The sequence below is a fragment of the Nothobranchius furzeri genome, chromosome 7 (genome assembly GCF_043380555.1).
Source record: "Nothobranchius furzeri strain GRZ-AD chromosome 7, NfurGRZ-RIMD1, whole genome shotgun sequence".
NCBI lineage: Eukaryota > Metazoa > Chordata > Actinopteri > Cyprinodontiformes > Nothobranchiidae > Nothobranchius > Nothobranchius furzeri.
This window is the reverse complement of record NC_091747.1, coordinates 43,009,631-43,024,918: the sequence shown is the minus strand read 5'-3', so window position 1 is coordinate 43,024,918 and position 15,288 is coordinate 43,009,631. Positions and strand designations below refer to the sequence as shown.

General features: G+C 39.3%; 1 protein-coding gene across 1 annotated transcript; it reads right to left on the bottom strand.

Annotated features, from left to right (window-relative positions):
- Window positions 1–2,307: 2,307 nt before the first annotated feature.
- Window positions 2,308–14,107, bottom strand: LOC107382585 (nectin-4). Its single transcript, XM_070553432.1, has 13 exons — window positions 14,032–14,107; window positions 13,865–13,933; window positions 8,906–9,217; window positions 8,575–8,829; window positions 8,179–8,263; window positions 8,058–8,094; window positions 6,152–6,217; window positions 5,356–5,427; window positions 5,201–5,270; window positions 5,104–5,113; window positions 4,924–5,012; window positions 2,452–2,535; window positions 2,308–2,348 (listed from the first exon to the last, which is right to left on the bottom strand). Exons 1-13 carry the CDS (start codon window positions 14,105–14,107, stop codon window positions 2,308–2,310), a joined length of 1,266 nt encoding a protein of 421 aa, XP_070409533.1.
- Between the last annotated feature and the right edge of the window lie 1,181 nt (window positions 14,108–15,288).

Sequence of the window (15,288 nt, the reverse complement as noted above, 5' to 3'; positions counted from 1 at the left end):
GGAAATCACCATTCTTCATTGTGGTGGCATCGTGATGTTTTCCTGTTTTAGATGTGTGATTCATCTGTTCTGCTGCCTGTTAAACATCCAGAAGATCGTTACAAGTGACTGTGCACTTTTGAAGACCCTGTTTTCATCTAAAATGAACTTTTTAGGAGCTGACTGTTCTGTAGCTTTTGACAAATAAGCAGAACACTTTTTTCTTTTACAGAAACTTTAAAATTAAACGTCACCTTAAACAGATGAGCTAAGATGAGCTAAGATATGAGGCTTCTGTAGAGCTAACCAGGTTCCTATTCTACATCTTGTAGATAACATGCAGAGTTTGCAGAACTATCAGCATCACTGTTTCTGCACAATGCCCTCAGATGTGTGAAACCACAAAACTCTAAAAGTTGGTTTTCATGGTTTAAAATGTTTCTTGTAAACTCAACAGTTTTCTCGCCAATTCCTACTTTGACTCTACCCTTAAGATTCTTTCCTTTCCCAGCATTTGAAAAAGAAACAGTAAATTAAAGGTTAAAGTTAGATACCAGGCTGCGGTCTTTCTGCAGAGTTAGCATATTCTCCTTGTGCTTAAGTGGCTAGGGGTGTGGGTGGGTGTGTGTGTGGGTGGGGGGGGGACTGTTTGGTGGCATCAGCTTGTGTAGGCCAGACAACGCCTGTACTGCCCCTCTCACTATGTGTGACAGAGAGAAACTTTCTTATTATACATCACTTAATATTTCATAAAAATGTGTCATTCCTATCAGTAGGCCGTAGTTTGGTTCATGACTAACATTGTAAGTATTTGAAATCTGCCATTAAACATGTGTAGCTATGAGTTAGCTATGCGGCCTTTCTGCGTGGAGTTGCGTGTTCTCCCCATGCATGCGTGGGTTTCCTCCGGGTACTCCGGTTTCCCCCACAGATCACAACATGCCCTGTAGGTTATAAATTGTAAGTCGCTTTGGATTAAAGCGTCTGCCAAATAAACATAAACATATTTTTGAAAGATTGTCACTGTACCGTTATGAATATTATAATTGTCTGCCCCTTCACACAGTAACATCGCCAAGGTCGGACGCTTGGTTCAGTATGTTTACATTCCATGAGAAGAGACAGAAGAAGAGAAGAAGAATGTTTTTCCTTAATTTATCAAAGTACTTTATTCGTGATAAAGCTAATCAGAGCATATGTTGATCATTAATAATCAGGTGAATGATCTGTGAAATAAAGATGTCATGAATTATGTGTTTAATGAATAAACAGGACTGCACCAGACAGACTGATCTACATTACCATGGAAACGCATGACACATTGTTTTCAACCAATCAGAACTTTCGTCTGTGGTAGAGAGAATCTGGGATGTTTACTTAATCTGTCCAATCCGGTTTACTAAGATTGGTAAACAATTAGGGGATATAAAACAAGGCAAAGCCATTTTATACTCAGTTCCATGTTGACCTCAGTTCCGTTCATTTGGAGGTCCTAAGGATTTCCATCGTCATCATTAAGAAAGTTACAGGCTGGCCAGCTGTACTTTCTACTTTAAGCTGAGAACTGTCAAGCTGGAAATTTCCATCATTTGAACAACTAGACGACGTTCCTTCAAAATAAGAGTGAACTTGCTGACGCCTGCCGACTGCTACCGGAGCCGACCCACAGACGGGCTTTGCTGCGACCGCTGTTTCACCAGCTCCGGTACATCCGAGGTCCGAGGACCTGGCGTTTCCTCATCTACACGGGAGACTCCATAGGTACATGGTCACGGCACAAAATGACGGCTCATGTCATCAGCGTCTGAAGCCTCGTGGTAGCCTAGTCATAACAACTAGATTCACTACGTCAGTCTAGAGATTCTGAACAACACACACACACACACACACACACACACGAAACATCCAAATCCATATGCATCCATCATTGAGATAGTCCTGGTAGATTGTAAGAATTTATAATTATAGAAATTAAAGAGTCTTAAACGATCCCAACTCTCTCTTTGATGGATGCATATGGATTCAAACACTGCCCTCTGCTGACCCTAACAGAGATTACAGGAAGCTGCTGTTCACCAGAAGTGGACTCCTGCCCAAACCTCAGTTATTAAAAGGTTTAATTCACTTTTATTTATTTTATTAGCATCACCAATCACAAATTATTCAAATAATTTTATAGACACATATCAATCAATTAAACAACTTTTATTTATATAGCACGTGCACACACACACACACACACACACACACACACACACACACACACACACACACACACACACGCACACACACACACACACATATACATACATGCCCCCTTCCCCATGGTTAAAAAACACGATTGACTGAGATCAGATGAGCCAGACCAGCTAAGATAAGGATAAGGAAACACCATCAGGGTAGCCATCCGCCCCAGCAGCAGCCGAGGCACCAACATAGGGCACCCAGGGCAGGGAGGGCAGAGACCCCCACCTCCACCTAGGCACACCTGGAAAGCATCCAGGCCGCCACAGCCGGCCACCGCCACTGGGGCAGAGGGCTCCCACAGAGGAAGCACTGGAAAAAGGTTAAATCAAGGTTAAAATGTAAAATCAAAAGAGCTAAAATGAGAACTGTATTATAAAAAGTTATATAGATATTAAAATAATGTTGATAACAAATCATGGTAAAAAAAAATGTTTAGAAACCACGTATAAAGAAAGAATACATTAAATAAATAAATAAATAAATAACCTTAGTAATTCAATAATTTAAAAAGTGATAGTATTCAGTTAAAAGCTAAGCTAAAAAGATTAGTCTTGAGCCTGTTTCTAAAAACATGAACGTTCTCAGAAGCCCTGAGGTCCCCTGGCAGCTCGTTCCAGAGGCGAGGACCGTAGTATTGGAAGGACGCCTTGCCGTGAATATGTGTCCTGACTTTAGGGATGACAAGGAGACGGCTGCCAGAGGAGCGCAGAGACCGCGTGGGTTCATACGGTAAAAGCAGTTCTGAAAGATAAGAAGGCCCAAGACCATTAAGACACTTAAAAACTGTTAAAATTATTTTGAAATCGATCCTGAAACATAAGGGGAGCCAATGCGGTGATTCTAAAACTGGAGTGATGTACTCCCACCACCTGGTCTTCATCAGGACACGTGCTGCTGAGTTTTGTAATAGTTGTAGACCTGAAATCCTCTTTTTAGGAAGACCAGAGAGCAGGGCATTGCAGTAATCTATTCTACTCGTGATAAAAGCATGCATCAGCGTCTCCGTATTGGCCCGAGAGAGAATGGGGTGGACTCTGGCGATGTTCTTTATATGATAAAAACCTATTTTGGTGATATTTTTAATATGATGGATAAAAGTCAGCTCAGAGTCAAAGATGACACCCAGGTTCTTCACTTGTGAAGATGGATTAAGAGACAGTGATTGTAATTTTGGTAAAAGCTTCTCTCTCTGGGCCTCAGGTCCGATAACTAAAACTTCAGTTTTGTCCTGGTTGAGCTGGAGAAAGTTTTCTGCCATCCAGGATTTGATGTTCAACATGCAATTAAAAAGTGTGGCCATACAGCTGTGTATCATCAGCGTAACTGTGGAAATTCACCCCGTGTCTCCTGATGACACTGCCAAGAGGGAGCATATACAGGGAATGCAGAATTGTCAGGCAAATGAGTATTTTGTCCGCATCATCTTCTTCATGCATGTTGTCTTACTCCAAGCTGTATAGGCTCGAAAGCCTACTGCCAATCAAGCATATTAGGTGATGTACATCTCTGTAATGAGAAGGGGTGTGGTCTAATGACATCAACACCCTATATCAGGTGTGCATAATTATTAGGCAACTTCCTTTCCTTTGGCAAAATGGGTCAAAAGAAGGACTTGACAGGCTCAGAAAAGTCAAAAATAGTGAGATATCTTGCAGAGGGATGCAGCAGTCTTAAAATTGCAAAGCTTCTGAAGCGTGATCATCGAACAATTAAGCGTTTCATTCAAAATAGTCAACAGGGTTGCAAGAAGCGTGTGGACAAACCAAGGCGCAAAATAACTGCCCATGAACTGAGAAAAGTCAAGCGTGCAGCTGCCAAGATGCCACTTGCCACCAGTTTGGCCATATTTCAGAGCTGCAACATCACTGGAGTGCCCAAAAGCACAAGGTGTGCAATACTCAGAGACATGGCCAAGGTAAGAAAGGCTGAAAGACGACCACCACTGAACAAGACACACAAGCTGAAACGTCAAGACTGGGCCAAGAAATATCTCAAGACTGATTTTTCTAAGATGTGGAGATGTTACATTGGTTTCACTGGTAAAAATAAATAATTGAAATGGTTATATATTTGTTTTTGTTAAGTTGCCTAATAATTATGCACAGTAATTGTCAGCTGCACACACAGATATCCCCCTAAAAAAGCTAAAACTTCAAACAAACTAAAAACTACTTCTAAAAACATTCAGCTTTGATATTAATGAGTTGTTTGGGTTCATTGAGAACATGGTTGTTGTTCAATAATAAAATTATTCCTCAAAAATGCAACTTGCCTAAAAATTCTGCACTTCCTTTAAATGTTAAAAAGCACTGGGCCTAAAATTGAACCCTGGGGCACACCAAATGTAATCCCATGAACCCTCGAGGAACAGGTATCCAAACTCACCATAAAAGTCCTGTCTGTGAGGTAGGATGTGAAGCATATGTGAACAGCACCAGAGAGGCCGATCCGTTTCAAACGAGTTAAAAGAATAGTGTGGTCTACTGTATCAAAGGCAGCACTTAGATCCAGTAGAACCAACACAGTCACCTTCAATTTATCATAATTTACTCTAAAATCATTTTAGCACAGCAACATACTTGTTCAACATTCATTTAAATGATTGTTAAAATCTTATCAATTGTTCTGGTGCAACTGTGAAAATGACTTGAAAAAGAAGTGTGGAAAAATAAAAACCATTAAAACCAAACAAAGAACCTCCCTCTGACAGTGAAGCTGACATCTTCTCGTCTGTCATGAAGTCTGGATCTCGACCCCTCTGCTCTGATTCTTCTGAGTCCTGCCGACTTGAAACAACAGAGAAATGAGACGTTGCTCTGCCGTGTGTTTAATGAGAATATTAATGTTTAATGAGAATATCAATGTTAAAGAGATAACCTGAGACTTTCTGATTAGAATGAAAACAAAACAAAGATACTTTACATAAAGCTGCATTTTACACTGATATTTGTAAATAGAGAAGCTGTATGTTCACCATCACTATCTCTGATAGATTTTAATATCTGCTGGTTTACCTTCTCGTTTTGTTGGAGAATCTGAACCAGCTGAAAGGAAAACAGAAGAGAATGATGTTACATGTAACAGAGACCAACAGCTGCAGACTATTCAGCTCATAGAAACATGTCTCACCAGAGGAAGATGATGAAGGAGCTGCAGAGCATCACAATTCCCACTATCTTCGCTGTAAGATGGTTGGTCTATCTGTAACAGGACAACATGATCCGCTTCTCATCAGTGGAAAATGTTCTGACTCTAAATGACCAAAACTTTATTTCTGCTGTTTGCACATGAGACACATCTAATGTGACGTAAAACTTCTGTGTTATGAATTACAACGTAAACCAATGTGATTGATGTAAATTATAGTTTATGTGAATATCAATGGAAAAATTGTAAAATGTGATTAAAGTAACAACATTCAGTACACGACTACCTATGACACGAGAGATGATGTCAATCACAAAACTATAAAAACTTTTTTACCTGTTATGCTCAAAGGGATCCATGATGATATCTGATTTCCCAGATGATTTGCAGCCACACAGTAAAACTCTCCTCCCTCAGAAACGTTGAAGCTGTAAAGTTGCTCCTCAGATACTTTTCCAACTAAGAGACCCCCCAACCCCCACCCCTGAAATTGGATTTCACTTCCATTAGTACCAAGTATCAGCTCTAGCTCAAATTTTCAGAACCATTCCTTGGTGAGTTCTGCTTGCTCTGAGTAAGTACCATGATGCATTACCTAAACGGTGTACGGTCGCTGATTGGCTAGGGAGTGGAACCACTAGTCGTCTTACTAAAGCAGCGACTCACACAAAAACCTACACTCGAACAGCCATTTTTTAAAACTGTGACCGTGGTGCTTGTACGTGATGATGGCCAACTCCAAAATAATTCACTGGAGCAAGGGTGAGGTGCTGCAGACCTTTCTGTACCTGGTGGCTACTAACTTACTGGTTCTGTGGGGCAGAGGGCAGGACTCTTGAAGGCTCTACATCAAATACAGGCCATTAACCATTAATCTCCATTGTATGGAAACACAACCGTGTAGACTAGATTAAATCTGAGTCGTGCAGAGCAGGTACTAATGGAACTGAGGCTATTGTGAGCTAGCTCTCAGGAAGGGAGGAGGTAAGTGACTCAAACATGCTGTTAGCAGAGAGATGCAACTGTGAACCAATGAGCTACAGTATTCTTGTCATGTGAGCTTTGTACTCAGCCCCCTCCAGCTGCATTTTTATAGTTGTCTAAATGGGAGAAAGGGACAGTTTTATGTCTGTTTCAGATTGGAGTAAACTTAGTTTAGTGCAGGGGTGTCCTAAGTGCGGCCTGGGGGCCAAACGAGGCAGCCTGGAGTGGCCCTCATTAGCATTTTGAGAATATTGGAATTAAGTCTCTACAGGAAGCTTTTGATATTAATTCATATATTTTATTATTTCATGTCTAACTTTATATCTATTTTAGGCCTTTTTGAGCAGAACAAACGAAAAATATAAAATGATGTTTGAATTCTTAAAATAAAAAAATGTATGGCGCTTGAAGAGTTTTAACTTCATGATTTTGGCCCTTGTCTTGAAAAGTTTGGACATCCCTGGTCTAGTGTATTGACTCCTCTGGTGGAACACTGATCAAACTGTACAAAACCCGGAGGTACAGCTTTCAGTCACTATTTAAATCACCAGCAACCAGGATTAAATTAGCTTTCTTTTAAACAGCCTGCAGTCACATTTGCTCCACCAAAGGCAGCTTCTATAATTAACTAATGTTCTGTTACAACAGAGGATGCAGTAAGTCAGAGACCAGCAGAGGGAGCTAAAAGAACAAAACACTCAGAAAATCTTGCTCTGCTGATTTTTTTTCTCATTTATACAAAATTAGACCATTTATGCACCAGCCTTATGTCCATCCTCTCCTCTGGGCAGGTATATTTAAACATCAGATCAAGTGTTGGAGAAACCAGCATTGTGCTTTATGCTTTTGAATAGTCTTGTTATTAAATTAATAAATCTAGTGTTTATGAGTAAGGTGACACATGGAGCCAGAGCAACAAACAACAGGAAGTGTTTGTGTCTCTAGTCTGGTGTTTGTTCATCTGTAATAAACACAGTCTCACATTAATTCAATAAAACTCTTCAGAAATCTAATGTTTTCTTTTTACATTAAAACTCGCAAACAAAAACTGTGAAAAATCTGTTTTACAAATGCTCTTAAAACAGTATTCTAAAAATATAATATTTTTGCAACAAAATGAAAATGACCTTAACAGACAAATTGTGATTTTGGGCGTTTGAAGCATGATAAAGACAAACGTTACAGACAGAACTACATAATGGGTTAGGGCTAGGACGTCTTCCTCGTCTCCTTGTGTCTCATGATTTCTGAATCTCTATCACTCTGTTGACATAAACAGCTTCTTCATTCTCCTGTGGACATAAAACAACAGATATGTGATCTTCTAAAGGATTTACTGCAGTTCCAAGTATTTATTTACTATATTTACAACAAACACGTCCACTGATAAATAACAGCAAACTGACTCTACTTTCAACAAATGAAAACATGATGATTCAGCTGCTCTGCTGCTGTTTTCACCACATTAATCTTTCCTCTAATCATCTGTAAATGTGATGAACACGAAGATTCATTCAGACTATAAACAGCTGGATCCTCTAACAGCTGTTTTATTTCCACCTGTTCACACAGACTAAACTGATCCGCCTCATTAGTGCACTTCAGAAGATATCTGGTGCTGATTCTTATTCTGATTTATTACACATTGATGTCAGATATTTTTAGAGGAAAATATTTAGTTTGTTTTACTGTCATGTTACCTTCTTTGGTTTCAGGGAGAATCTTGATTTAAACCAGCTGGAACAAGAAAACAGGGAATATTATCTGAAGCTAAACACCAACAGATCAGCTGTAAACTATTAACTCATAAAAACATCTCACCACTCAAACATGAGGACTGAGCTGCAGAGTATCACTAATCCCAGGATCTTCGCTGTAATATGATCACTGAGTCCAGACGCTTTATCTGTAACAAAACAAGCTCAGCTCCTCCTATAAAAGTGATTTCCTGTCATATTATTGTAAACAGTTTTATACTTGTGTTTTGAAGAAGAGTACAATCTGAAATGAAGTAATGCTGCAGAAAAATCTAATGAGTAAATAAGCAATGGGACACTGAGTCAAAAAAAGTTGTTTTTGTTTTTAAAACATAATTAGTCTAATGAATCAGATTATTTGAACCACAACTTTTCAGTTCATTTATTTCATTAACGGTTTCTGAAAATCATTCAGATCTCTTAAAAAAAGGAAACAAAAACAAAAGTTTTAATTCGTTACCCTCCAGACAGATCAGTGATGACGTCTGATTCCCCAGATTATTTGCAGCCACACAGTAAAATTCTCCTCCCTCAGAGACGTTGAAGCTGTAAAGCTGCTCCTCAGATACTTGAACGGGTCCCTCTGAGCTGATCCTGAACCAGCTGAAGCTGCTGACGGGAGGCTTGGCTCTGCTGGAGCAGCTCAGCTTCACCCAGCTACCTGCTGACACCAAACCTGATGGACTGATGGATGCTGAGGTGTCTTTAGGAGCATCTGAGGAAAATGGGACTCACATGAACTTTATTGATCAGAAGCAGCTGAACCATGACGTGCTGACAGGATCACTTACAGGAAACATGAAGAGTCACTGTCTCTGTTGTATTCAGACATTTTCCTCCATCCACAGGGTATGAGACAGAACATGTGATGTTGTATCCATCATGTGTGTCTGATAGAGTCATGTTCTCCTGGATTTTAGTTGTAGAGGTTCCATCTGGGTTCTTCTGTGTTTGTCTGCCAGAGTCTGGTTGGAGGTTCCAGGTGAGTTCAGGAGGTGAGAGTGGACAGGGAGTCGGAGCTGAGCAGGTTATAGAGACAGACTCCTTCTCCTTCAGCTCCTCCAGACCTCCTGAGGTGTTAATCCTGGGACTCCAAGGAGAATCTGGGATTTCACATGAAATTTATTTTACATTAATAAAAAAGCATCGATACAATAAGTAACTTATGAAAACGTTTCATTGTTTAAACCATCAAAGACAAAGATCATCCAGGATCTCACTGATGTAGCAGCTTTTTCTGAAATCAGGTATTTAAACCTTAATTAAACAACTATTGATCTGAACTCCCACAGATAGACTGAGCCAGTTTAACCGATTAATCCCTGTGTTGAAACATTTGTGGATTTTTTTCCTAACCAGTGGGAGACATTTCCCTCTGTACTGGCCGCCAAACTGGCCACTCTGTGATTACCGATGGCTGGGTCATTCTTGATTTTTAAATAAACAACCTGTTGTGTGATTTATTATGGCATCTGTCGCAGTGAAGCAGATGCAGCAAGGTTGGGAACAAGGCCAAGTTCAAATTTATTTAAATGGCACCCTTCCAACAGCAACGGTTCGCAGAATGGGATACAATAAAACCAGATAAAACAAGAATAAAGGCAGCATGGGACGTTAATGAGCTTGTATGAGTAATAAGCTTCTCTAAAAGCCAAGGTATAGAAAGTAGTTCTGTTTACCTTGGCTACAGAGGTTTTATAGATAATGATGTACTTTATTTACTAGTTAAGCCACTGAATATCAGCATGTGACTTTTATTTTGAAAGTTTCCAGATGTTTTACACCGATCTGGCAAAAACACCCTCAGCAGTCTCAGGTCTCTCAGTCTAAGATGAACAGGTTTATCTTTCATGTGCTAAAGCTGAACAATTTGCTCCTTTAATGCTTCTTAGTAGTTTTTATTTCAGTTTTATCTCATATTATGATCATTGTTTTCAGTTCCAGTGACCAGTGAAGAAACAAAATCAGCATTTCTATCTTAAGTGAATAATGGGGTACTCTTAGTTTAGGTATTTTGTTTCTTTGGGGAAAATGTATTTTTGTCACAATGTGGTTGTAAATGCTGAAGGAAAAAGGTAACAATCTCTAGTATCCTTTACTGAAGCTGAATGTTGTGTGTTTGCTCCAAATGATGTTGAAAGAGTAAAATAACATGACTAAATCCAGTACAGACTGTATATTTTTGACAACTCTGGATTGTAAGAGAGTTTTTTCAAACACACAAGGAAAGATGATGTCACTATTAAGATCAGTTACTAATAACAGGTTTGTGTCACGTGTCAATAGATAAATTACATTTTCAGTTTGTGTTCTTATTAATAACAAAAACAGTAAGATAGATAGAAAGAAAGCAAAAAAATCACCTTTAACTGTTATTTGAAGAGGATTGGCACAAGCTGTTGACCTGAAGGACGGGTCGTCAATTCCAGCTGAGCTGCAGCTTGTTACATGTGGAGCTTTAAACTAGAAATGATTCTGAAAACTAAAGAGAACAAACAGCTCACCTGGAAGGAAGAAGACACTCAGTAACATGTGGACCATCACCATGGTTGCAGACATCAGGCTCTGATGGTCCTCCTTCATCTTTAATCTGGAAATGATAGTTTCCTTTTTTGTTACATTATACCTTTCAAATTATTCATTTAGATTATTTTAAAGCAACTTAAACCTAAATGAAAACAACCAGACTGTTGTGTTCATTAGAAATAAGAATCTCATGAGAAAAATCTATTATCTAAATCTTCTAAAAGTACATTTGTGTAAATTTAAGCTTTTTTATTTTATTTAATTTTTTTGAGAGAGAGGAAACTATAGATTTAAATATCTATTTTATTCCTTACCAGATTAGCAGAGAAACAGAGTAGAAATGCTTTAAATCAGCTGAAATTCACCTGAACATCAGATCCACTCTGACTTAAGGTCAAAGTAAAGCAGATAATGAAAGGTGTGTTTATTCTTCCTTGATCTGTAAAAGAGGATGTCAGCTACAGAGAACTTAATGTGGGTGTGTCTCAAACTAAAATATCAAATATGTTTTAATAACAGACGTTTTACCATCAACTGCTGACAAACAAACTAGATAATTAGACATCTTAGACTTTAGCAACAAGATTGACTTTCAAATTTCTTCCACCCAGCAAACAAAAGTAGACCAACATAAAGTAAACCACAAAATGTTTTATGTTAAATGAGTACAAGACAATGAAAAAGTCGGTTTCACAGTTCTACAGCATGTGCTCCTTACATTTCCAGTTTGCATCAATGTGCAAAAAGAAAGAACAATGTGCTTGAAACAAACACAAGTCAGACCCTTTAGGTGAAACTGTGCATGACTGTAAACAATACTCTAGTAGAAGTTTGATCTGAGTTAACACAGAACTGGACCTCAATGTTGCACATCCAGACATAGCTGCCTGTCCATTAAACACTTATAAACGGCACCAGAGGAAATGTTGTGATTTGGGGGGCATTTAGAGAGTAAAAATATAAAGAAATGCTTTAAATTGATAGATTTTGAAAACAAATTCAACACCTTTTATGTAAGGAATCAACAAATAAAATGAGGACCATTAGTTTACTGTTATAAAGAAATCAGCATTCATAAGGATAGTTCAGCAGTCTGCAGCATGCACGTCCAAAAGAATTTTCTATTTGTCAGAAGGAACAGGAAACTGCTACAGTGATGAGCATAAATGACTAAATACGATGGAGGTTGAACTAAGAGGTGAGAATTTTTACTCTGTTGTGAGAAACCAGAGCAGTTGAGAAAAGTGTAATTCAGCGGGAAGACAACTCCCTTCCCCGAGGGCTGGTCCAGCATGTTTTAGTTGTTTTCCTGCTTCAACACTCACTATTTCATCAGCAGGTGATTAGCAGGCTTCTGTAGAGCTTACTAATGAGCTGCTGAACAGGTGAATCTACTGTGTTAGAGCAGGGAAACAACTAAAACATGTTGAATTCTGAACCTGGGAGTTGTCCACCCTAGCTGTAAAGTCTACTCTCCCTGAACACATAGCAGGACTCTGTTGTAACAGAACGTAAAACAAAAGGTCCCTCTAAGCTGCAGTTTTAGCTTGTTCTGACAAAACAAGAGCAGAACAACAAATGTTTAGAAAGAATAATCACTGAAACATGATTGTCCTGGTTTAACTGGTTTAAGCTGTAAGAACAACAGGAAGCTAGACTTCTGAGCTCATTTGAATGAACTTTTGTATTTTCCTACTGAAGCACCAGCTTTTTAAAATACCGGCCATCAGTTTTTCTCATGCAAACCCTGTGTGGTTGTTCTGTGTGTGTGTGTGTGTGTGTGTGTGTGTGTGTGTGTGTGTGTGTGTGTGTGTGTGTGTGTGTGTGTGTGTGTGTCAGTCTGGTACCAGAGAAGGCCATCATGATCAACCATCTCCTTTGGTGATGGTTAGGGTTAGGGTTAGGATGGAAGGATGGAAGACCAGTAAACAGCTGTTTGTAAACCTGCCAACTTGATGGATAGCATACATATGATGTCATCAAAAAGCACCAAATAATCAACAGTTTGCCATTTTGGTACAACATGCAGTGATATATTTAGAGGAAGTTCTTTAAACTGAGGTAGATATGTGATAACAAAAACTGGTTTGGTGAAATCTGATGTAAGAATGAAGTGTGAGATTATAAAACACAGGTCTTGCATACTTTATTTTTTCTAAATGTTTATAAATCAAACCGTATTAGAAATGTGTAATAAACCTTTGCATCTGAATTCAACAAAGCAACTTTTAGTTTAATGTTTGAGTCTAAAAAAAATCTAATGAGATCTCATTTGGTTTTCAAATGACTGGCTTCTGGTTATAACGAATATGTGACTAAAATCAGATATAAATAGAATATATTGAACACATTTTGTTATTTTGAATTAATCATGTTCGATCGGAAACCAATGTCTAACTATCTGAAAATGTGTCCTTACTAAGGTTGCTTAAATATCTTAAAATGACCACAAGGGGGCAACAAATGTCCATAAAAAGCAGAAGCCAAACATCAAAAAGAAACCTGTTTAAAGTTTATGGTGATGAATCATCTCTGCTTATTTAAACATTAACAAACTTACCAGATCAGAATATGTACAATTCTAGAGGTGTTTTAGTGTGAATAAACTATAAGATCTCTTCATAATTTTCTGTTGTTTCATAATAGAACATTTTATGAATTTTTACATGAGTTTTTTTTGCAATGTGATCAACTGTCCACAAGAGGGGGGCAGCTGCTTGACTTGGGGCACAGTGACAGGAGGGAGGGGCCTCTGCTCTGACCACCAGCAGCAGGCTCAGTGGGTTAAGTGTCTTGTCAAAGGACACAACAACTGCAACCTGTTACAAGGCTGGTGCTCAACTCTTCTGCCACCATCATTCCTACAGTAAAATAAAGAAAGCCCTACGATGGACAAGCTTGTCCAGGACATGGATATTAAATTATCTGCATGCTGATTAGCCGGTTTACCTCAATGGCTCTATGGCACTGCATGATGCTAGAAAAATTCAGGAACAGTATCTGGATAAGTCATTAGGAAATCGATGGATTTGGCACCCCATCAAAGTCTGGATATTCCCAGTACATCCTGGAATATTAAACGTGTGCTCCAGCAATGCTTTTCCATTAGCATTACCCCACCAAATGTTTTTCATATTGCAGATGCCGAAGTGGTTTGGGGCATGCAAATGTAAGGGAATGTGTCCGAGATCATGGCGTGCTAGACCAGCTTTTCTCAGATCGACCTGGGATTAGCAAACAATATTCCGTCAGTGCTTCCATCTTCTTGGGTGTGGTGATGGAGAGACCTGGTTCTTTACCAAAACATCCATCTCAAACACCTGTAAGGTGAACATAATCAGCTTTAGGTTGCAAAGATTTGGACCCACTAGCTAAAAATCAAACAGCTCACCTGGAAGAACGAAGACACTCAGGAACATGTTGGCTGTCAACATGGTTACAGACATCAGATGCTGACAGTCCTCCATCTTTAATCAATCAATCAATCAATCAATCAATCAAATTTTATTTCTAAAGCGCTTTTCAAACAAAGTGTTATTCAAAGTGCTTTACAAAATGACCCCAGATTCCCATAACAGGTTAAAAACATTAACAAACATATGCAATCACACGCACACACACACAGACTCACACACACACACGAGTAAAAATTATATTAGGCTGAGTCCAGATGAGCCAAGTATGGTAACGCAAGGAAACGCCATCAGAGGAGCCGTCTGTCCCGGCAGCATCAGGTCTTCCACACTAAGTCAGGGCGCTCAGTGGAGGGGGAGCATAGACCCCCACCTATAGAGCGCCCAGGAAGCTACAGTCGACCACCGCTCCCGGGGCAGAGGGCCCCCACAGAGGAAACACTGGTTTAAAATAAGTAAAAATGTAATAAAAGAGCTAATATACATGACAACAATTAGAAAATAAGTAATAAATAAAATCATAGACAGTAAAATAATAATTTAAATAATAAAACTGTGCTAAAATATAATCATATAGAACATGCAAAGCAAGTAATAAAATATAATCATGTAAAACGAGAAATAAAACTCTAGTAAATATTTAGATAAAAGCTAACCTAAAAAGATGGGTCTTGAGTCTTGACTTAAAAACATGAACGTTCTCTGCGGCCCTGAGGCTGGACTGGAAACAAGATGTAAAGTGCTGTTGGTTCCCCAGATTTGCTCATGGAAACCACAGCTATTAGAAGAAGTGAGATGGAGATAAAAGAGGGAATATAATGGGCCATTCCCATCTGTACCTGGTCGGCCCTGCCCGGATAGCTCCAGTCGACCCCAGCCTGGCCCAGTTGATTCCACACATCCTTGCTTAGGTATGCAAGGAATGCAGTCGGAGACATTTTCAGCTTCTGGGTAATCAGCATGATAATGAATGATAATGAATTGAGCATGCCTTGCCCATGTGGGCTGATTCGACCCACCAATCAGAGGCTTGCTGTAATGGAAGGTGTGAATTTGCTGTCAGCAGTGGGTGTGTTGGCCCTGGTCAGCCTGAAGCAGACCACCTCAGAAAGAGGGCTGAAAAACAGTCTTGTTTCACCCTGAAAAAAGGCAGGCCACCAAGATATGTAAAGCCCCATTCCCACCTGTACCGGGTCGGCCCGGGCCGGGTAGCGTAGGTTGTTTACATATCTGGG